General features: G+C 66.8%; 1 protein-coding gene across 1 annotated transcript in view; it reads left to right on the plus strand.

Moving 5' to 3' along the window:
• RYR1 (ryanodine receptor 1) overlaps positions 1-21,033 on the plus strand; it is a 79,841-nt gene that overhangs the window by 14,597 nt on the left and 44,211 nt on the right. The window contains 24 exon segments of the mRNA XM_049794597.1: positions 1,193-1,412; positions 2,241-2,345; positions 2,887-2,990; positions 3,370-3,453; positions 4,007-4,166; positions 4,962-5,109; positions 6,091-6,296; positions 7,246-7,420; positions 7,504-7,712; positions 8,312-8,688; positions 8,915-9,041; positions 9,450-9,610; positions 9,815-9,980; positions 10,111-10,197; positions 10,491-10,717; positions 12,256-13,087; positions 13,364-13,564; positions 14,241-14,352; positions 14,865-15,008; positions 15,738-16,011; positions 16,660-16,774; positions 16,866-16,998; positions 17,660-17,754; positions 17,863-17,998. Of these exon segments, the coding sequence (XP_049650554.1) occupies positions 1,193-1,412; positions 2,241-2,345; positions 2,887-2,990; positions 3,370-3,453; positions 4,007-4,166; positions 4,962-5,109; positions 6,091-6,296; positions 7,246-7,420; positions 7,504-7,712; positions 8,312-8,688; positions 8,915-9,041; positions 9,450-9,610; positions 9,815-9,980; positions 10,111-10,197; positions 10,491-10,717; positions 12,256-13,087; positions 13,364-13,564; positions 14,241-14,352; positions 14,865-15,008; positions 15,738-16,011; positions 16,660-16,774; positions 16,866-16,998; positions 17,660-17,754; positions 17,863-17,998 (4,598 nt within the window).

The following is a 21,033-nucleotide window of genomic DNA, read 5'->3' on the forward strand; positions in this document are numbered from 1 at the left end:
GGGGGCTGGAGGGATGCTAGGGGGGGTTCTGGGGGGATGCTGGGGGCTGGAGGGATGCTGGGGGGGGTTCTGGGGGGATGTTGGGGGCTGGAGGGATGCTGGGGGGGTTCTGGGGGGATGCTGGGGGGCATGCCATGGGGACGTGGGGCTGGGAGGGTGTTGGGGGGACTGGAGGGATGCTGGGGGGGTTCTGGGGGGATGCTGGGGGCTGGAGGGATGCTGGGGGGGGTTCTGGGGGGATGTTGGGGGCTGGAGGGATGCTGGGGGGGGTTCTGGGGGGATGCTGGGGGGCTGGAGGGATGCTGGGGGGGTTCTGGGGGGATGCTGGGGGGCTGGAGGGATGCTAGGGGGGTTCTGGGGGGATGCTGGGGGCTGGAGGGATGCTGGGGGGGGTTCTGGGGGGATGTTGGGGGCTGGAGGGATGCTGGGGGGGTTCTGGGGGGATGTTGTGGGGCTGGAGGGATGCTGGGGGGGTTCTGGGGGGATGCTGGGGGGCTGGAGGGATGCTGGGGGGGTTCTGGGGGGATGCTGGGGGGCTGGAGGGATGCTGGGGGGGTTCTGGGGGGGTGTTGGGGGGCTGGAGGGATGCTGGGGGGGTTCTGGGGGGATGTTGGGGGCTGGAGGGATGCTGGGGGGGTTCTGGGGGAATGTTGGGGGCTGGAGGGATGCTGGGGGGGTTCTGGGGGAATGTTGGGGGCTGGAGGGATGCTGGGGGGGTTCTGGGGGGATGCTGGGGGGCTGGAGGGATGCTGGGGGGGTTCTGGGGGGGTGTTGGGGGCTGGAGGGATGCTGGGGGGGGTTCTGGGGGGATGCTGGGGGGCTGGAGGGATGCTGGGGGGGTTCTGGGGGGATGCTGGGGGCTGGAGGGATGCTGGGGGGGTTCTGGGGGGATGTTGGGGGGCTGGAGGGATGCTGGGGGGGTTCTGGGGGGATGTTGTGGGGCTGGAGGGATGCTGGGGGTGGTTCTTGGGGGATGCTGAGGGCTGGAGAGATGTTGTGGGGATTCTGGGGGGATGCTGTGGGGCATGCCATGGGGATGTGGGGCTGGGAGGGTGTTGGGGGGACTGGAGGGATGCTGTGGGCCTGGGGAGGGACGCCATGGGACCACGAGGGGCTGGGGGGGGTCACCGCACGGGGGATGCTGTGGGGATGCCGTGGGTCTGGGGCTCACATCTCTGCCGTCCCACCCCAGGCTGCGGTTCCTACTGGGGGGCCGCCACGGGGAGTTCCAGTTCTTGCCCCCCCCCGGGTACTCGCCCTGCGCCGAGGCCCTGCTGCCCCGTGAGCGCCTGCGCTTGGAGCCCATCAAGGCGTATCGGGGCGAGGGACCCCCCGGCACCCGCAGCCTCCTGGGACCCACGCAGGCTCTGCCCCACACCGCCTTCACCCCCTGCCCCGTGGACACCCTCCAGGTGGGGGCCGGGGGGGAGTTTGGCAGGGGGGGCTTGGAGAAGGGGTTTTGGGGTGCTGGAGGGGTGGTTTGGGGTGCTGGGGGGGCTTGGATGGGGGTTTTGGGGTGCTGGAGGGGTGGTTTGGGGGGCCTTGGATAGGGGTTTGGGGGGTAGGGGGATAGTTTGGGGTCCTGGGGGGCTTGGACAGGGGCTTGGATGGGGGTTTTGGGGTGCTGGAGGGGTGGTTTGGGGTGCTGGGGGGCTTGAATTGGTGTTTTGGGGTGCTGGAGGAGTGGTTTGGGGGGGGGCTTGGATAGGGGCTTGTGGTCGTAGGGGGGTGGTTTGGGGTGCTGGGGGGCTTGGATGGGGGCTTGGGTGGGGGTTTGGGGTGGTGAGGGGATTTGAACAGGGGCTTGGATGGGGGTTTTGGAGTCCTGGGGAGTTGGGGAGGGCTTGGATGGGGTTTTTGGGGTGCTGGAGGGGTGGTTTGGGGTGCTGGGGGCTTGGATGAGGGTTTTGGGGTGCTGGAGGTGTGGTTTGGGGTGCTGGGGGCTTGGATGAGGGTTTTGGGGTGCTGGGAAGATTTGGATGGTGGCTTGCATAGGGGTTTTGGGGTGCTGGAGGAGTGGTTTGGGGTGCTGGGGGCTTGGGTGGGGGTTTTGGAGTGCTGGAGGGGTTTGGGGGGGCTTGGATGGGGATCTGGGATGCTGGGAGATGGAGAGGGCTAGGGGTGCCCAGCCAGGAGTTTGGGGTCCTGGAGGCTGGGGAGATTTGGGGGGCTGGTTTTGGGGTCCCTGCCTGGAGCTGTGCCCATCCCTTCACCTGTGCCCCCCCCCCCCCCCCCCCCAGATCGTGCTCCCCCCCCACCTGGAGCGCATCCGGGAGAAGCTGGCGGAGAACATCCACGAGCTGTGGGCCCTGACGCGCATCGAGCAGGGCTGGACCTATGGACCTGTGAGTCCTGGGGACCCCCCCGGGGACCCCCCAGCACCCCCAGAGCCTCTGGGGTGCAGTGGGTCTCCCCAGGATGGACAGACCCCCCCCCCCGAGCCCCCAAGCACCCCTGGGGTGTGGTGGGGACCCCCTGAGCATCCCCAACCTTCCTGGGACCCTTGAACTCCCCTGGTGTGCAATGAGCCCTCCTCGACCCCCCCAATCCATTTGGGTTGCAGTGGGACCCCCTGGGATGGACAGACACCCCCCCACCCTGAGCCCCCCGGGTGCTCCTGGGGTGTGGTGGGACACCCTGAGCCCCTCAACCCTCCTTGGACCCCCTTAGCCCCCCCCCCCCCTCAAATCCCCTGGGGTCCAGTGGACCCCCCCTGAGCCCCCCCTGACCCCCTTGGGGTGCATCAAGCCCCTCTCAGCCCCCCCAAATGCCCCTGGGGTGCAGTGGGACACCCCGGTACCGTGGCAGAGCCCCCCACCTCCATCCCCACAAGGGTTTGGGGTCTCCTGGTGGGGGGGATGCTGACCCTGTGCCCCCCCCCCCCAGATCCGGGATGACAACCGGCGGCTGCACCCCTGTCTGCTGAGCTTCCACAGCCTGCCCGAGCCTGAGCGGAGCTACAACCTCCAGATGTCTGGGGAGACCCTCAAGTGAGGGGGGGGGTCGGGGGGGGGGGCACCGTGGGGGGGTGGGGGGGGGTCATCGTGGGCCTGGGGGGCTGGGAAGAGGAGTTAGAGCTGGGTTTTGGGGTTCCCCCCCTTTGCCATATCCCCCCAGACTGGGCTGGGAAGGGGGGCTGGGTTTTGGGGTCCCCCATCACTCTGTGCCCCCCTGGACTAGTCTGGGCTGAGTTTGGGGTCCCCCTCTTTTGCCATGTCCACCCCAAAATGGGCCAGGAGGGGGGGGGCTGGTTTCATGGTCCCCCATAACCCTGTGCCCCTTGGATGTGGTTGGGATGGGTTTTGGGGTCCCCCCCATGCTGTGTCCCTCTGGCAGGGCAGGGGCCTGAGTTTTGGGGTCCCCCCCCAGGACTCTGCTGGCGCTGGGCTGCCATGTGGGCATGGCTGATGAGAAAGCGGAGGAGAACCTCAAAAAGATCAAACTCCCTAAAACGTGGGTGTGGGGGGTCTGGAGGGGTTCTGGGGGGGCCTGGGAGGGGTGGACCCCTAGAGCTGCTGGGGATGGGGTGGGGGGCTTGGGTTGGCGGGGGTCACGGTTTTCGGGGGGTGTTTTACTGGTTTTGGGGGGAGATTTGGGGGTCTTTGTCAGGGAGGTGATGGGTTGCAGGGGGGGTCCCTGATGGGGGAGTGTCCTTGGTTGGGGGTCTGCAATGTGGGTGTCCCAGTCAGGAGTCCCCTGGGTTGGGGTCTTTGGCTGAGGGTCCCCAACTGGGAGTCCCTGTTTGGGGTCCCACTCAAGTGTCCCCTGGGTCAGGGGTCCTTTTGGGGGGGATCCCTGGTTGGGGGAAGCTCCCAGGTGGTGGGGGGGGTCCCCAGCTGGGTGTGGGGGGGTCCCAGATGGGGTCTCCTGGCTTTGGGGTCCTTGGTCGGGAGAGGTCCCAGTTAGGGGGAACCTTGTTTGGGGTCTCAGGGGGTCCCAGTCTGGGGTCACTGCAGGGGGTGTGTGTCTGCCTGCAGGGGGGGTCTCAGGCGGTGCCCCCCCCCAGGTACACGATGTCCAACGGGTACAAGCCGGCGCCGCTGGACCTGGCGCACGTGAAGCTGACGCCGGCGCAGCTGACGCTGGTCGACCGCTTGGCCGAGAACGGGCACAACGTCTGGGCCCGAGACCGCGTCCAGCAGGGATGGACCTACAGCACCATACAGGTGGGGGGCACCCCCGGGACCCCCCCCTCCACCCCGGGACCCCGCTCCCCAGCACCCACGTCCCCCGGGACCCCCGTGTTGCTCTGGTCCCTGTGTGCCCTTGCCCACATCTCCCCATGCTTGGGGTTGGGGTTCCTCTGTGCCCCCCTGCCATGTCCCTGTACCCCCACCTTGTGTCCCTATGCCCATGGCTATGGGTGCTCTGTTGTCCCCATGCCCACAGTGGTGGTGTCCCCACGTCCCCATGCCCATGACGTGTCCCCATGCCCACAGTGGTGGTGTCTCCATGTCCCCACATCCCCATGGCCATGACAGTGGTGTGCCCACATGCCCATGCTCACAGTGGCAGTGTCCACATGTCCCCACATCCCCATGTCCCCATGGTGTTTCTTCACGTCCCCATGTCCCCATGGTGGTTCTCCATGTCCCCATGTCCCCCCACCCCCATGTCCCCATGGTGGTTCTCCATCTCCCCATGTTCTCCCATCCCCATGTCCCCATGGTGGCTCTCCACGTCCCCATGGTAGTTGTCCTTGTCCCCGTGTCCCCATGTGCCCCCATGTCCCCATGGTGGTTCTGCACGTCCCCACGGTGGTTCTCCACGTCCCCCCATCCCCATGTCCCCACGCCCACCGAGGTGGTGTCCCCACCTCCCCACGCCCACGGCAGCGTCCCCGTGTCCACGGCGGCGACGTCCCCCCATCCCCACATCCCCGTGGCGGCGGCGGTGGTGCTGTCCCCACGTCCCCGTGCCAACGGCGGCGGTGTCCCCGTGTCCCCCCACCCCATCCCCAGGACATCAAGAACAAGCGGAACCCGCGGCTGGTGCCCTACCACCTCCTGGACGAGCGCACCAAGAAGACGAACCGGGACAGCCTGTGCCAGGCGGTGCGCACCCTGCTCGGCTACGGCTACAACATCGAGCCCCCCGACCAGGAGAGCCGTGAGTGACCGGCTTTGGGGGGGGTCCTTTGCGGGGGGCAGGGATCCGTTTTGGGGGTGCAGGGAGGAGGCAGGGTGCCGTTTTCGGGAGCTGATTCGGGTGCTGTTTGGGGGGAGCAGGGTGCCCTTGGAGGGTGCAGGGTGATGTTTGGGGGTGCAGGGTGCCCTTGGGGGGAGCAGAGAGGGTGTAGGGTGCCCTCTGAGGGTGCAGGGTGCTATTTAGGGGGTGCAGGGTGACATCTGGGGGAGCAGAGAGGGTGTAGGGTGCCCTTTGGGGTGCAGGGTGCTGTTTGGGTTGCAGGGTGCCATTTTGGGGAGCAGAGAGGGTGCAAGGTGCTGTTTGGGGGTGCAGGGAGGAGGCAGGGTGCCGTTTGGGGGTGCAGGGTGCTGTTTGGGGGTGCAGGGAGGGGGCAGGGTTCCATTTGGGAAGCAGACAGGGTGCAAGGTGCAATTTGGGCATGCAGGGTGCCCTTTGTGGATGCAGGGTGCCCTTTGGGGGTGCAGGGTGCTGTTTGGGGGAGCAGGGTGCCCTTGGGGGGAGCAGAGAGAGTGTAGGGTGCTGTCGGGGGGTGCAGGGTACTATTTGAGGGTGCAGTGTGCCATTTGGGGGAGCGGAGAGGGTGCAGGGTGCTGTTTGGGGGTGCAGGGAGGATGCAGGGTGCCGTTTGGGAAGCAGACAGGGTGCAGGGTGCAATTTGGACACGCAGGGTGCTCTTTGTGGATGCAGGGTGCCCTTTCGGGGTGCAGGGTGCTGTTTGGGGGGCGCAGGGAACAGACAGGGTGCCATTGGGGGATGCAGCATGATCTTCAGAGATGCAGGGTGCCGTCGGGGGGTGCAGGGTGCAATTTGTGGGTGCAGACCTGATGCAGGGTGCAGTTCTGGGGTTCAGGGTGCCCTTTGGGGGTTCAGGGAGGAGGCAGGGTGCCATGGGGGGGTGCAGGGTGCCGTGGGGGGTTCCGACACCCCGTTGTCCCCCCACAGCCGCCCAGGGTGTGCCGCGGGGACGGGGGGACAAGTCTCGCATCTTCCGGGCGGAACGGAGCTACGCGGTGCGGGCCGGCAAGTGGTACTTCGAGTTCGAGGCCGTCACCACCGGGGAGATGCGGGTGGGCTGGGCACGTCCCCACCTGCGCCCCGACACCGAGCTGGGTGCTGATGACCTCGCCTACGTCTTCAACGGGCACCGGGTGAGACCCCCAGGGACCCCCATACTCCCCCTGGGACCCCCGTTGCCCACTGGGACTCTCATAGCTCACTGGGACCCCCATAGCCCCCCTGGGACCCCTCTGGGACCTCCATAGTACCCCTGGGATCCCCAGACTCTCCCAGGACCCCCATACTCCCTTGGGACCCCCATAGCCCCTGACACCCCAGGTTGCCCCCATTGCCCCTGGTCCCCTCTGGTCCCCAAATGCCACCTGTGCCCCAGGTCTCCTGGGACCACCAATGCCCCCTGTTGTCCATCCCTCGTTGCCCCAGGTCCTCCCTGGTCCCCAAATGCCACCATCACCCCCAGTCCCCCATTGCCCCTGGGTCCCCGTATGCCCCCAGGTCCCCTATTGCCCCCCCAGGTCCCCTGGGGCCCCCATTGTCCCAGATCCCCCCTGGTCCCCCCAGATACCTCATATGTCACCAGTGCCCCAGGACCCCTAGGTCCCATCTGACCCCCTGGGACCCCCATTGCCCTTGATCCCCCAGGTCCCCCCTGCTCCCCAAATGCCACCGTCGCCCCACATCCCCTTGTTCCTACATTGCCCCAAATCCCCCCTGGTCCCCCCAGTTGCCCCATATGCCACCAGTGCCCCAGGACCCCTGGGTCCCTTCTGACCCCCTGGGACCCCCATTGCCCTCCCAAAGTCCCCTTGGTTCCCCATTGCTCTTGATGCCCCAGGTCCCCCCTGCTCCCCAAATGCCACCGTTGGCCCACATCCCCTGGTTCCCCCATTGCCCCAAACCCCCCCTGGTTCCCCCATATGGGCACCAGTGCCCCAGGACCTCTGGGTACCATCTGACCCCCTGGGACCCCCATTGCCCTTGATGCCCCAGGTCCCCCCTGCTCCCCAAATGCCACCATCGCCCCACATCCCCTGGGTACCCCAAGTCCCCCCCCAAGCCTCTGTGTGTGTGTCCCCCCAGGCACAGCGCTGGCACGTGGGCAGCGAACCCTTTGGCCGGACCTGGCAGGCGGGGGACGTGGTGGGCTGCATGATCGACCTGACCGAGAGCCACATCACCTTCACCCTCAACGGCGAGGTCCTCATCAGCGACGCCGGCTCCGAGCTGGCCTTCAAGGACTTCGACGTGGGCGAGGGTGAGTTGGGGGGGGGGAGGGTCTAATGGGGATGGGGGGGGGTGGTGGTGGTCCGGGCGCTGACCCCCCGCATCCCGCCGTAGGCTTCGTGCCGGTGTGCAGCCTGGGGCTGGAGCAGGAGGGGCGGCTGAACCTGGGGCAGGAGGTGGGCAGCCTGCGGTTCTTCAGCATCTGCGGGCTGCAGGAGGGCTACGAGCCCTTCGCCATCAACATGAAGAGACCCATCACCCTCTGGTTCAGCAAGAGCCTCCCCCAGTTCGTCCCAGTGCCCCCCGACCACCCCCAACTGGAGGTCAGGGAAGGGGGAGCCTGGGTGGGATGGGGTTGGTCCCGTGGGAGTTATGGGGGGGGGGGGGGGAATGGGGGAGTCGCCTGGTGTGAGGGTCCCTGTGGATGGGTGATGCATGGTGCCGGGGTGTCCCTGGTCCCCAGGGTTGGGTGATGTACAGTGCTGGGGGTCCCTGGATGTGGGGGTCTCCAGGGCTCCCCAGGGCTGGGTGGTGCATGGTGCTGGGGGGGTCCCTGGGTGCAGGGGGTCCCTGAGGGTCCCCAGGCCTGCGCGATGCACATCCCTGCAGACTCCCAGGGTGTAAGGGGTCCTCAGTCCCTGGGTGTCCCCAGGTTGGTGATGCATGTTGTCATGGGGGTCCCCAATACCTGAGGGTGTCCCCCCCCCGCCCCGGTGGGGTCATTCCCATCCCTGACAGGTCCCCGATCCCTGCGGGTCCCTGCGATGGGGTGATGCCTGACCCCCAAGGGCTCCCCAATGCCCAGGTATCCCCATGATAGGGTGATGCCCATCTCCGAGGGGTCCCTGATCCCTGTGGGTCCCCCATCCCTGTGGATCACCACCCTTGCCGTGACACCTGGTGGGGGGGACGGTCCCAACAGGTGACTCGGATGGATGGGACGGTGGAGACGCCACCGTGCCTGCGGCTAGCCCACCGAGCCCCCAGCTCCCCGGCCACGTCGCCCGAGCTCCTCTTCCTCCGCCTCAGCCTCCCCGTCCAGTTCCACCCTCGCTTTCGCTGCACCCCTGGGGCCACCCCCCTGCCCCAGGCCCCCCCCGAGCCCCCCGAAGACGTCAGCCTTGAACCCCTCTCCGAATTCGAGCGCCTCCGTCGCTCAGCTGGGCCCAGGAACCCCGAAGGTGAAGGCGAGGGTGAGAAGGGGCCTGGGGGGGGTCCGGCCACCCCGGCTCCCCGGGACCAGCCCCGTGTTGAGAACGAGAAGGATGCGACCACCGAGAAGGGCAAGACCCGGAGGGGGTGAGTGGGAACGGGGGGGTCCCATGGCAGGGTTAGGGGGGGCATTGCCCCATCCCGGTGTTTTGGGGTGCACGGGGGGGGGGGCATTGTCCCATGGCAGGGTGATGGGGTGAAGGAGGGCATTGTCCCATGGTGGGGTCCTGGGAGAAATGGCTCTGGGGTGAGCAGAGCCGTGGGGTGTGTGGGGCCAGGTGCCCCACCTCACCCACCCCCCCGTGCCCCCCAGGTTCCTGTTCAAGGCCAGGAAGACGCCCTTCACGCCTCCCCCCGCAGTGCCCACCGTCCCCCGTCTCGAGGAGGACGTGGTCCCTGACGAGCGTGACGACCCCGAGGTCATCATGAACACCACCACGGTAGGTGGGTGGGTGGCCCCCCCCAAATCCCTGTACTGGTGTCTCCGTCCCTCCTTTTGGCACCCTGACCCCCACCTCAGCATCCTGCTGTCCCCATCCTGGCAGCCTGTGGTCCCCGTCCCCGTGGTCTCCATCCCTGCATCCCATCTCCATCCCTGTCTCCCATCCCCGTCCCCTGTGCCTGCATCCCTGTCCCCCATCCTTGTCCCCCATTCCTGTCCCCCACCCCTGCATCCCTGTCCCCATCCCCGTGGTCTCCATCCTTGCAACCCATCCCTGTATCCCTGTCCCCCATTCCCGTGGTCCCTGTCCCCAATACCCATCCCTGTCTCCATCCCTGCATCCCTGTCCCTCATCCCCATCCCTGTCCCCTCTCCTCACGGCCCCCCCCGACCTCTCTGCCCCCAGTACTACTACTCGGTGCGGATCTTCGCGGGGCAGGAGCCCTCCAGCGTCTGGGTGGGCTGGGTGACCCCCGACTTCCACCAACACGACCCCACCTTCGACCTCTCCCGCGTCCGCACTGTCACCGTCACCATGGGTGATGACAAGGGCAACGTGCACGACAGGTACCACGGGAGCAGGGGTGGGGGGGACATCGGGGATCCGATGGGGGGGGTCGACGAGGAAGAGGACCCCCAAACTGAGATCCCCAAACTGGCATCTCCAGGGGGTGATGGGGAAGGGGTTCAGGACTGGGGAGGGGGTCCCTTGAGGGGGCAATGGGGAAGGTTGGCCCCCCCAGCCCAACTCCCCTTTTCCTCCCTCCCCAGCATCAAGCGGAGCAACTGCTACATGGTGTGGGGGGGGGAGTTTGCCAGCAACACGCAGCAGGCGCGGGTCAGCCACACTGACCTGGTCATTGGCTGCCTGGTGGACCTGGCCACTGGCCTCATGACCTTCACCGCCAACGGCAAGGAGATCAACACCTTCTTCCAGGTGGGATGAACCCCTACCTGCACTCCCCCCTTGCACCCCCATGGCCCCCCACATGGGCTGGGGTGGGTTCTTTCACCATCCCAGGGGCTTGGTAGCTCCATCCCTGGTCTCAGCGCCTTCGTCCGTGCAGGTGGAACCCAACACCAAGCTCTTCCCGGCTGTCTTCGCCCTCCCCACCAGCCAGAATGTCATCCAGTTCGAGCTGGGCAAGCTCAAGGTGACACCTGGGTCCCCCCCTGCCCCCCAGGTCACCCTTGGGGGAGGTAGTGGGGTCTGTGGGGAAATAGTGGGGTCTGGACCAAGGGGAAGCTGGACCCCCTGTGTTGGGGGTCTTTGGGTCTAGACCCAGGAGAACTGGGACCACTGTGGAGGTAGTGAGGTCTACGAAGGGTTGTGGGGTCTGTAGGAGGGACGGAGGAGAACCTGGGGGTCTTGGTGAGGAGGGGGACAGTAGCAGGCGTCCCAGATGCCCAGGTCCACCCCGTCTCACACCCCTTGTGCCCCCTGCAGAACATCATGCCCATCTCAGCTGCCATGTTCAGCAGCGAGCGAAAGAACCCGGAGCCTCAGTGCCCGCCACGCTTGGCCATCCAGATCCTGACGCCCGTCACCTGGAGCCGTATGCCCAATGAGTTCCTGGGCGTGGAGACCACCCGCCTGAGCGAGCGGCAGGGCTGGGTGGTGGAGTGCACCGAGCCCCTCGTCATGATGGCTCTCCACATCCCCGAGGAGAACAGGTTGGGGACCCCTGTCCCCCCCATCGCCACCCTAGGGGACCCCAGCATCCTGGTGTCCTGCCACCCAAGGGACTGAGGTGTCTTTCCACCAGGAGACCCTGATGTCGCCCCAGGGGACCCTGGCATCGTGTCCCAGAGGACCTGCATGTCCTGCTTCCAGGGGACCCCAATGTGTCCCAGCCCCAAGGGACACCCATATGTCCTCCCCTGACGTTGTGTCCCATCTCCTGGGCACCCAGGTGTCCTGTCCCCTGGGGATCTTGGTGTTGTACCCCCAGGAGACCCATCCCCAGGGGACCTAATCATCCCATCCCCAGGGAATCTAGGTGTTGTACCCCCAGGGGACACGGGGGTCTGGTCCCTGGGGGACTTAGTCACCCCATCCCTAGGGGACCAGGGGACCCATCCCGCGGGGACCTAGGTGTCGTACTCCCAGGGGTCCCCTGCCTGGAAGACCTCGGTCTTGTAGCCGCAGGGGTCCCATCCCTGGAAGACCTGTGTTGTACCCCAAAGGGACACCGAGGACCCATCACTGGGGGGATCACCAAGTCATCCCACCTCCAGGGCCCCCAGAGGTGGGGGACCCAGGGGTTCCACCCCCAGGAGACCTTGGTGTCATGTCCCCTTGAGTCCCATTCTCCGGGCACCCAGGGGTCCCATCCCCAGGGGACCCAGGGAACCTGTCCCCAGGAGACCTGGGGGTCCCATCCCCAGGGCCCCCCAGAGTACCATCCCCAGGAGACCTTGGTGTTGTGTCCTCTTGAGTCCCATTCCTGGTGGACCCAGGGGTCCCATCCCCAGGAAACTTCTGTGTCGTGTCCCCAGGGGTCCCATCCCCAGGGGACCTTGGTGTTGTGTCCCCAGGGGTCATATCCCCAGGAGACCTTGGTGTCATGTCCCTAGGGGTCCCATTCCTGGGGGACCCAGGGGTCCCATCCCCAGGAAACTTCTGTGTCATGTCCCCAGGGGTCCCATCCCCAGGGGACCTTGGTGTCGTGTCCCCAGGGGTCACATCACCAGGAGACCCAGGGGTCCCATCCCCAGGACACCTAGGTGTCATGTCCCCTTGAGTCTGATTCTCAGGGACCCCAGAGGTCCTATCCCCAGGAAACTTCTGTGTCGTGTCCCCAGGGGTCCCATCCCCAGGGGACCTTGGTGTCATGTCCCCTTGAGTCCCATTCTCGGGGGACCCAGAGGTCCTATCCCCAGGAGACCTTGGTGTCGTGTCCCCAGGGGTCCCATCATTGGGAGACCCAGGGGTCCATCCCCAGGGGACCTTGGTGTCGTGTCCCCAGGGGTCCCATCATTGGGGGACCCAGGGGTCCATCCCCAGGGGACCTTGGTGTCATGTCCCCTTGAGTCCCATTCTCAGGAGACCCAGAGGTCCCATCCCCAGGAGACCTTGGTGTCATGTCCCCAGGGGTCCCATCCACGGGGGACCCAGGGGACCAGGAGACCCAGGTGTCATGTCCCCTTCTGTCCCATCACCGGGAGACCCCCAGGTGTCCCATGCCGACCCCCATGTGTGTCCCCCCCAGGTGCATCGACATCATGGAGCTGTCGGAGCAGCTGGACCTGCTGCGGTTCCAGTGGCACACGCTGAAGCTGTACTGCGCCGTCTGCGCCCTGGGGAACAACCGGGTGGCCCACGCGCTCTGCAGCCACGTGGACCAGGCGCAGCTCCTCTTCGCCATCGAGAGCCCCGAGCTGCCGGGACCGTTGCGTGCCGGCTACTACGACCTGCTGCTGGCCATGCACCTCGACGCCGCCCAGCGCGCCCGCGCCTCCATGAGCGCCGAATTCATCATCCCCATGACCGAAGCCACCAAAAGCATCACCCTCTTCCCCGATGGCGGGCGAGCGCCCGGACCCCCCGGCGTGGGTCCCAGCGCCTGTTTGCGACCCCAGCCCCATTTTGCCGAACCTTGTTTCGTCTTGGCGGCTGGCGGCGGGCGGGCGCCGCTCAGTCCTGGCATCCCCTTGGGGGCTTTGGGGGCTCGGGCCATCAGGATGCTGGCGGAGGCGGTGGCCGGCGGGGGACCCCACGCCCGGGATCCGGTGGGCGGCAGCGTGGAATTCCAGCTGGTGCCGGTGCTGAAGCTGGTGTCGGCGCTGCTGGCCGTGGGTGCGCTGGGGGACGAGGACGTGCGCCGTGTCCTCCAGATGATCGAGCCCAGGGTCTTTGGGGACCATCGGCGGGAGGCCCCAGCCGATGGCGAGGAAGAGGAGGAGGAGGCGCGGAGGAAGGCCATTGAGGCGGGGGAGATGGAGGAGGAGGAGGAGGAGAAGGAGAAAGAGGAGGAGGAGGAGGAGGAAGGGCTGGAGGAAGGGCTGCTGCAGATGAAGCTGCCTGAGTCGGTCAAGCTGCAGGTGAGATGACCCCCCCCGGGGGGGGTCTCACAGCCCTGGGTGGCCCATGTCCCCTCCCTGGGGTGCCTGTCCCCATGTCCCCTTCCTTGGGTGCAACCACTGTCTCCATCCCCAGCTTCCATCCCCAGGGACCCCCAGGAGGGTCCCCAACTCTCCCCAAGATCCACTCCCAGCTCCCCAGTCATCCCTGGGGACCCCCCCCCCCGACTCCCCACCCTGCTTTGGGGATGCACGTGTCCCTCTCCCCGTGCCTCCCCGCTGACGCTGCGGGCGCAGATGTGCAACCTGCTGCAGTACTTCTGCGAGCGGGAGCTGCAGCACCGCGTCGAGGCCATCGTCGCCTTCTCGGAGCGGCACGTGGAGCGGCTGCAGCGCGACCAGCGCCGACGCTACGGGCAGCTGATGCGGGCGCTCACCATGTCGGCCGCCGAGACCGCCCGGCGCACCCGCGAATTCCGCTCGCCACCCCAAGAGCAGGTGGGGAGAGGGGACACCCCTGGAGGATGAGCGTGGGAAGCTTGGGATGTGTGCGGGGACATGGGACACGCATGGGGACCGGGGACACCCATGGGGACGTGCATGGGGAACGGGGATGTGCACAGAGACGCGCGCAGGGATGTGCACGAGGATGTGCATGGGAAACCAGGACGTGCATGGGGACATGGGACACACATGGGGACACCCACAGGGATGTGCATGGGGACATGGGGACCTGCATGGGGATTGGGGACACCCGTGGGGACATGCACGGGGAATGGGGACTTGCATGGGACACCCACGGGGATGTGTGTGGGAAACCGGGACATGCACAGGATTATGGGGACACGCACAGGGAACAGGGACCTGTGTGGGGACATGCATGGAGAATGGGGACGTGCATGGGGACACGCGTGGGGATGTGCGTGGGAAACAGGAACGTGCACGGGGACATATGTGGGGACACAGGGACATGCGTGGGGACACAGGGACAGGGACAAGGATGTGCAGAGGGAAACAGGGACATTTATGGGGAGACGGGGACACAGGGACGTGCGTGCGGGTGTGGGTGTAGGGTCACAGGGATGTGCAGGGGGACATGCGTGGGGTGACGGCTGCGGGATGGGTCTCGCTGACCCCGGTGTCCCCCTGTATCCTCCTGTGTCTCCCCCTCCAGATCAACATGCTGCTGCAGTACAAGGGGGGGGCGGACGAGGAGGAGTGCCCGGTGCCTGAGGACATCCGTGACGAGCTCCTCGACTTCCACAATGACCTGCTGGCACACTGCGGTGAGACGGGACCCCCTTGGGGCACCGGGACCCCCCCCTCAGGCATAGGGACCCCCAGGGGCACAGGGACACCCCCATCCTGGTGGTGGGGGACCTCCTATCCCAAGACCCAAGGGGGACAAGGGGACAACCCCATCCCAGGGGCACAGGGACCCCCACTCAGGGTATGGAGACCCCCAACCCCCTGGGGACATTGGGGGACCCCCAATCCCTGGGGCACGATGACTGTCCTTTTAAGGCCCTCCCCCCAATGTAAGGGGAATGCAGGGTCACTCTGTGCAATGGGGACCCCCCCGTCCTGGGGTGCGGGGACCATCCAGGGGTGCAGGGGCAGCCCCTGGGACAACCACGGAGACACCCCCCACCCCCAAGGGCATAGGGACCCCCATCCTGGGACCCTGAGGGCATGGGGACCCCCATCCAGGGAGCCCAGGGAACCCCAGGAGCGTGGGACACACACCCCCTCCGCTTTGGGGACATGGGCCCCCCTGTGACCCCCTGTCCCCCTCCAGGCATTGAGCTGGCAGGCGAGGAAGAGGAGGAGGAGGAGGAGGCGTCCCTGCGGCAGCGGCTGCTGGGGCTGGTGCAGAAGGTGGTGGGGCTCCGGGGGACAGCGACGGAGGAGGAGGCGCCCCCTGAGGAGCCACCGGTGCCCAGTGAGGGGGGGACGGGGGAGTGGGATGGGGTGGGCCCTGGGTGCCCACTCAGATGTCCCCAGGTCATGGCCAGGCTGTCCCCAAGGTGTCAACCGAGGTGTCCCCAAGGCACTGGCCAAGGTGTCCCCAAGGTGGTGGCAGGCTCAGGCTGTGCCAAACTGTCCCCAAGTCACCACCCATCTAGAGTTGTCCCCAGGGTGCCCACCAAGGTGTCCCCAAGGTGCCAACTGAGCCGTCCCTGAGGCACGGCTAGGTTGTCCCCAAGGTGCCAACCAAGGTGTCCCCAAGGTGGTGGCGGGCTCAGGCCATGCCAAGCTGTCACCAAGTTGTCACCCATCTAGAGCTGTCCCCAAGGTGCCCACCAAGGTGTCCCCAAGGCATGGCTTGGGCCATTGCCAACCGAGGTGTCCCCAAGGCACTGGCCAAGGTGTCCCCAAGGTGGTGGCAGGCTCAGGCTGTGCCAAGCTGTCCCCAAGACATCACCCATCTAGAGTTGTCCCCAAGGTGCCAACCAAAGTGTCCCCAAAGCAGTGGCGGACTAGGGCTGTGCTAAGGTGTCCCCAAGTTGCCATGCATCTACAGTTGTCCCCAAGGTGCCAACTAAGCCATCCCCAAGGTGCCAACCAAGGTGTCCCCAAGGTGTTGCGGGGCTCGGGCTGTCCCCAAGCCACCAAGCAGCCGTCCCCGTCCCCGCGGGGTTGCCGCAGCTCTCCGCCGTTTATTGCCCAGGCACGCTGCAGGAGCTGATCTCGCAGACGATGGTGCACTGGGCGCAGGAGTCCTTCATCCAGAGCCCCGAACTGGTGCGCGCCATGTTCAGCCTCCTGCACCGGCAGTACGACGGCCTGGGGGAGCTGGTGCGCGCCCTCCCCAAGGCTTACACCATCAGCGCCCTCTCCGTCCCCGACACCACCGCCCTCCTCGAGTGCCTGGGCCAGATCCGCTCCCTCCTCATCGTCCAGATGGGCCCCGAGGAGGAGAACCTCATGATCCAGAGCATCGGGTGGGTGCTTGGAGCATGCCGTGGGCACCCTGTGTCCCTTCTGAGCACCCCATGTCGCCATCAGAGCACCCCGCATCCCCATCCAGCTCCCTCTGTCCTCTCTGAGCATCCCACATCCCCCTCTGAGCACCCCATGTCCCCATCAGAGCACCCTGCATCCCCATCCAGCCCCCATATCCCCCACCGAGGCACCCTGTGCACCCTCCCCAGGCACCCCACATCCCCACCCAGCATACTGTCCCCCACCCCGGGCACCCTGCATCACCTCCAGACATCCCACATCCCTGTCCAGCACCCTACAACTCCCCCCCCCCCCCCCCGAGACTCCCCACAACTCTCTCCAGCACCCACTGTCCCCTTCCTGCACCTTGTACCCACCAGGCACCCCATGTCCCCTCCCTGGGCACCCCATGTCCCTCTGTGTCCCCCAGACACCCCCTGTCCCTTCCCTGCCCCCCCCCCCCCCCCAGGCACTCGCTGCCCTCCCAGCACCCCATATCCCACCCTGGGCACCCTCACTCCCCCCTGGCACCCCCATATCTCCCCTGGACACCCTGCTTTTCTTAGCCTGGGCACCCTCTGAACACCCAGGCACCCTGCAGTGACCCCCCCACCCTGTGTCCCTTTTTGCACCCCCCCTTCCCCCAGGAACATCATGAACAACAAGGTCTTCTACCAGCACCCCAACCTGATGCGGGCACTGGGGATGCACGAGACCGTCATGCAGGTGATGGTCAGCGTGCTGGGCGGCGGAGAGTCCAAGGTGAGCCCCCTCTCCTGGATGTCCCCAACCCCATGTGTCCCCTCCAGGGGCATCTGACCCCCCTGGTGTTCCCCCCCATTCTCTTCCCCAGGAGATTCGCTTCCCCAAGATGGTGACCAACTGCTGCCGCTTCCTCTGCTACTTCTGCCGCATCAGCCGGCAGAACCAGCGCTCCATGTTCGACCACCTCGGCTACCTGCTGGAGAACAGCAGCATCGGCCTGGGTGAGCCATCGCCCCGCCGTCACCCCCCGCGTACCCTCCCCCACCCCTCATCACTCCCCATCCCCTCCTTGCCACCCCTGCCCTGCCTGCTGCCAGCAGCATCCCTGGAGAGATGAGTCCTCCTTGTCCCCTGCATCCTCCAGTCTGGCACCCTGGGGGTCCCTGTATCCCAAATTTGGCACCCTGGGGGTCCCCTCATCCCTAACCTGGTACCCTGGGGGTCCCTGTATCCCAAAGTTGGCACCCTGGGGGTCCCTGCATCCCTAACCTGGTACCCTGGGGGTCCCTGTATCCCAAATTTGGCACCCTGGGGGTCCCTGCATCCCTAACCTGGTACCCTGGGGGTCCCTGTATCCCAAAGTTGGCACCCTGGGGGTCCCTGCATCCCTAACCTGGTACCCTGGGGGTCCCTGTATCCCAAATTTGGCACCCTGGGGGTCCCCTCATCCCTAACCTGGTACCCTGGGGGTTCCTGTATCCTAAATTTGGCACCCTGGGCGTTCCTGCACCTCCAACCTGGTAGCCTGGGGGTGTCCCTGCCCCCCCTGATCCCAGCCTGCCCCCCCAGCCCCCCAGCATCCCTGGGTGCCCGCAAGCCACGTCCCCCTGCCCTGTGTCCATGCACCCTGACACCCCCCCCTCACACTCCCCCTCCCCAAAGGTATGCGGGGCTCGACCCCCCTGGACGTGGCAGCCGCCTCCGTCATCGACAACAACGAGCTGGCGCTGGCGCTGAAGGAGCAGGACCTGGAGAAGGTGGGTGCCCTGGGGATGGGGTGGGGGGGCCATGTCCCCTCGTGCGAGGTCCTCGTGCGAGGGAGGTCCTCGTGCGAGGTCCCTGGGTGAGGTGGGTGCCTGCTGCAGGTGGTGACGTACCTGGCGAGCTGTGGGCTGCAGAGCTGCCCCATGCTGCTCTCCAAGGGGTACCCCGACATCGGCTGGAACCCCTGCGGGGGCGAGCGCTACCTCGATTTCCTCCGCTTCGCCGTCTTTGTCAATGGTGAGCTGGGGGCGGGGGGGAAGGTATCCCTGGGGAAGGTCTCTGTGTGCCCATCCTTGCACCCTGGGGGTCCCTGCACCCCCATGTCCCCATCCGTGCCCCCTGGAAGTCCCTGTGTCCCCATCCTTGACCCCCCCCTCAGGGTGCCTGCACCCCCATGTCCCCAGCCTGGCACTCTGGGGGTCCACACATCCCCTATATGCCAGCCTGGCATCCTGGAGGGGTCTCTCTGTGCTGAGGCTGGCACCCCTGGATCCCTGTGTCCCCCATCCTGGCACCCTGGGGGTCCCTGTGCCCACTTACCTTCACCTGGCACCCTGGGGGTCCCTGTGTCCCCATCCTGGCACCCTGGGCGTCCCTGTGCCCACTTACCTTCACCTGGCACCCTGGGGGTCCCTGTGCCCACTTACCTTCACCTGGCACCCTGGGGGTCCCTGTGTCCCCATCCTGGCACCCTGGGGGTCCCTGTGCCCCCTTACCTTCACCTGGCACCCTGGGGGTCCCTGTGTCCCCATCCTGGCACCCTGGGGTTCCTGTGCCCACTTACCTTCACCTGGCACCCTGGGGGTCCCTGTGTCCCCATCCTGGCACCCTGGGGGTCCCTGTGCCCACTTACCTTCACCTGGCACCCTGGGGGTCCCTGTGTCCCCATCCTGGCACCCTGGGGGTCCCTGTGCCCACTTACCTTCACCTGGCACCCTGGGGGTCCCTGTGCCCCCTTACCTTCACCTGGCACCCTGGGGGTCCCTGTGTCCCCATCCTGGCACCCTGGGGTTCCTGTGCCCACTTACCTTCACCTGGCACCCTGGGGGTCCCTGTGTCCCCATCCAGGCACCCTGGGGGTCCCTGTGCCCACTTACCTTCACCTGGCACCCTGGGGGTCCCTGTGTCCCCATCCTGGCACCCTGGGGGTCCCTGTGCCCACTTACCTTCACCTGGCACCCTGGGGGTCCCTGTGTCCCCATCCGGGCACCCTGGGGGTCCCTGTGCCCACTTACCTTCACCTGGCACCCTGGGGGTCCCTGTGTCCCCATCCTGGCACCCTGGGCGTCCCTGTGCCCACTTACCTTCACCTGGCAGCCTGGGGGTCCCTGTGTCCCCATCCAGGCACCCTGGGGGTCCCTGTGCCCACTTACCTTCACCTGGCACCCTGGGGGTCCCTGTGTCCCCATCCAGGCACCCTGGGGGTCCCTGTGACCCCTTACCTTCACCTGGCACCCTGGGGGTCCCTGTGTCCCCATCCTGGCACCCTGGGGGTTCCTGTGCCCACTTACCTTCACCTGGCACCCTGGGGGTCCCTGTGTCCCCATCCTGGCACCCTGGGGGTCCCTGTGCCCACTTACCTTCACCTGGCACCCTGGGGGTCCCTGTGTCCCCATCCTGGCACCCTGGGGGTCCCTGTGCCCACTTACCTTCACCTGGCACCCTGTGGGTCCCTGTGTCCCCATCCTGGCACCCTGGGGGTCCCTGTGCCCACTTACCTTCACCTGGCACCCTGGGGGTCCCTGTGTCCCCATCCTGGCACCCTGGGGGTCCCTGTGCCCACTTACCTTCACCTGGCACCCTGGGGGTCCCTGTGTCCCCATCCTGGCACCCTGGGGGTCCCTGTGCCCACTTACCTTCACCTGGCACCCTGGGGGTCCCTGTGTCCCCATCCTGGCACCCTGGGGGTCCCTGTGCCCACTTACCTTCACCTGGCACCCTGGGGGTCCCTGTGCCCCCTTACCTTCACCTGGCACCCTGGGGGTCCCTGTGTCCCCATCCTGGCACCCTGGGGTTCCTGTGCCCACGTACCTTCACCTGGCACCCTGGGGGTCCCTGTGTCCCCATCCAGGCACCCTGGGGGTCCCTGTGCCCACTTACCTTCACCTGGCACCCTGGGGGTCCCTGTGTCCCCATCCAGGCACCCTGGGGGTCCCTGTGACCCCTTACCTTCACCTGGCACCCTGGGGGTCCCTGTGTCCCCATCCTGGCACCCTGGGGTTCCTGTGCCCACTTACCTTCACCTGGCACCCTGGGGGTCCCTGTGTCCCCATCCTGGCACCCTGGGGGTCCCTGTGCCCACTTACCTTCACCTGGCACCCTGGGGGTCCCTGTGTCCCCATCCTGGCACCCTGGGGGTCCCTGTGCCCACTTACCTTCACCTGGCACCCTGGGGGTCCCTGTGTCCCCATCCTGGCACCCTGGGGGTCCCTGTGCCCACTTACCTTCACCTGGCACCCTGGGGGTCCCTGTGTCCCCATCCAGGCACCCTGGGGGTCCCTGTGACCCCTTACCTTCACCTGGCACCCTGGGGGTCCCTGTGTCCCCATCCTGGCATCCTGGGGGTCCCTGTGCCCACTTACCTTCACCTGGCACCCTGGGGGTCCCTGTGTCCCCATCCAGGCACCCTGGGGGTCCCTGTGCCCACTTACCTTCACCTGGCACCCTGGGGGTCCCTGTGTCCCCATCCTGGCACCCTGGGGGTCCCTGTGCCCACTTACCTTCACCTGGCACCCTGGGGGTCCCTGTGTCCCCATCCTGGCACCCTGGGGGTCCCTGTGCCCACTTACCTTCACCTGGCACCCTGGGGGTCCCTGTGTCCCCATCCTGGCACCCTGGGGGTCCCTGTGCCCACTTACCTTCACCTGGCACCCTGGGGGTCCCTGTGTCCCCATCCTGGCACCCTGGGCGTCCCTGTGCCCACTTACCTTCACCTGGCACCCTGGGGGTCCCTGTGTCCCCATCCAGGCACCCTGGGGGTCCCTGTGCCCACTTACCTTCACCTGGCACCCTGGGGGTCCCTGTGTCCCCATCCAGGCACCCTGGGGGTCCCTGTGACCCCTTACCTTCACCTGGCACCCTGGGGGTCCCTGTGTCCCCATCCTGGCACCCTGGGGGTTCATGTGCCCACTTAGCTTCACCTGGCACCCTGGGGGTCCCTGTGTCCCCATCCTGGCACCCTGGGGGTCCCTGTGCCCACTTACCTTCACCTGGCACCCTGGGGGTCCCTGTGTCCCCATCCTGGCACCCTGGGGGTCCCTGTGCCCACTTAC

Source organism: Accipiter gentilis, chromosome Z, assembly GCF_929443795.1.
Source record: "Accipiter gentilis chromosome Z, bAccGen1.1, whole genome shotgun sequence".
In the NCBI taxonomy this organism is placed as follows: domain Eukaryota; kingdom Metazoa; phylum Chordata; class Aves; order Accipitriformes; family Accipitridae; genus Astur; species Astur gentilis.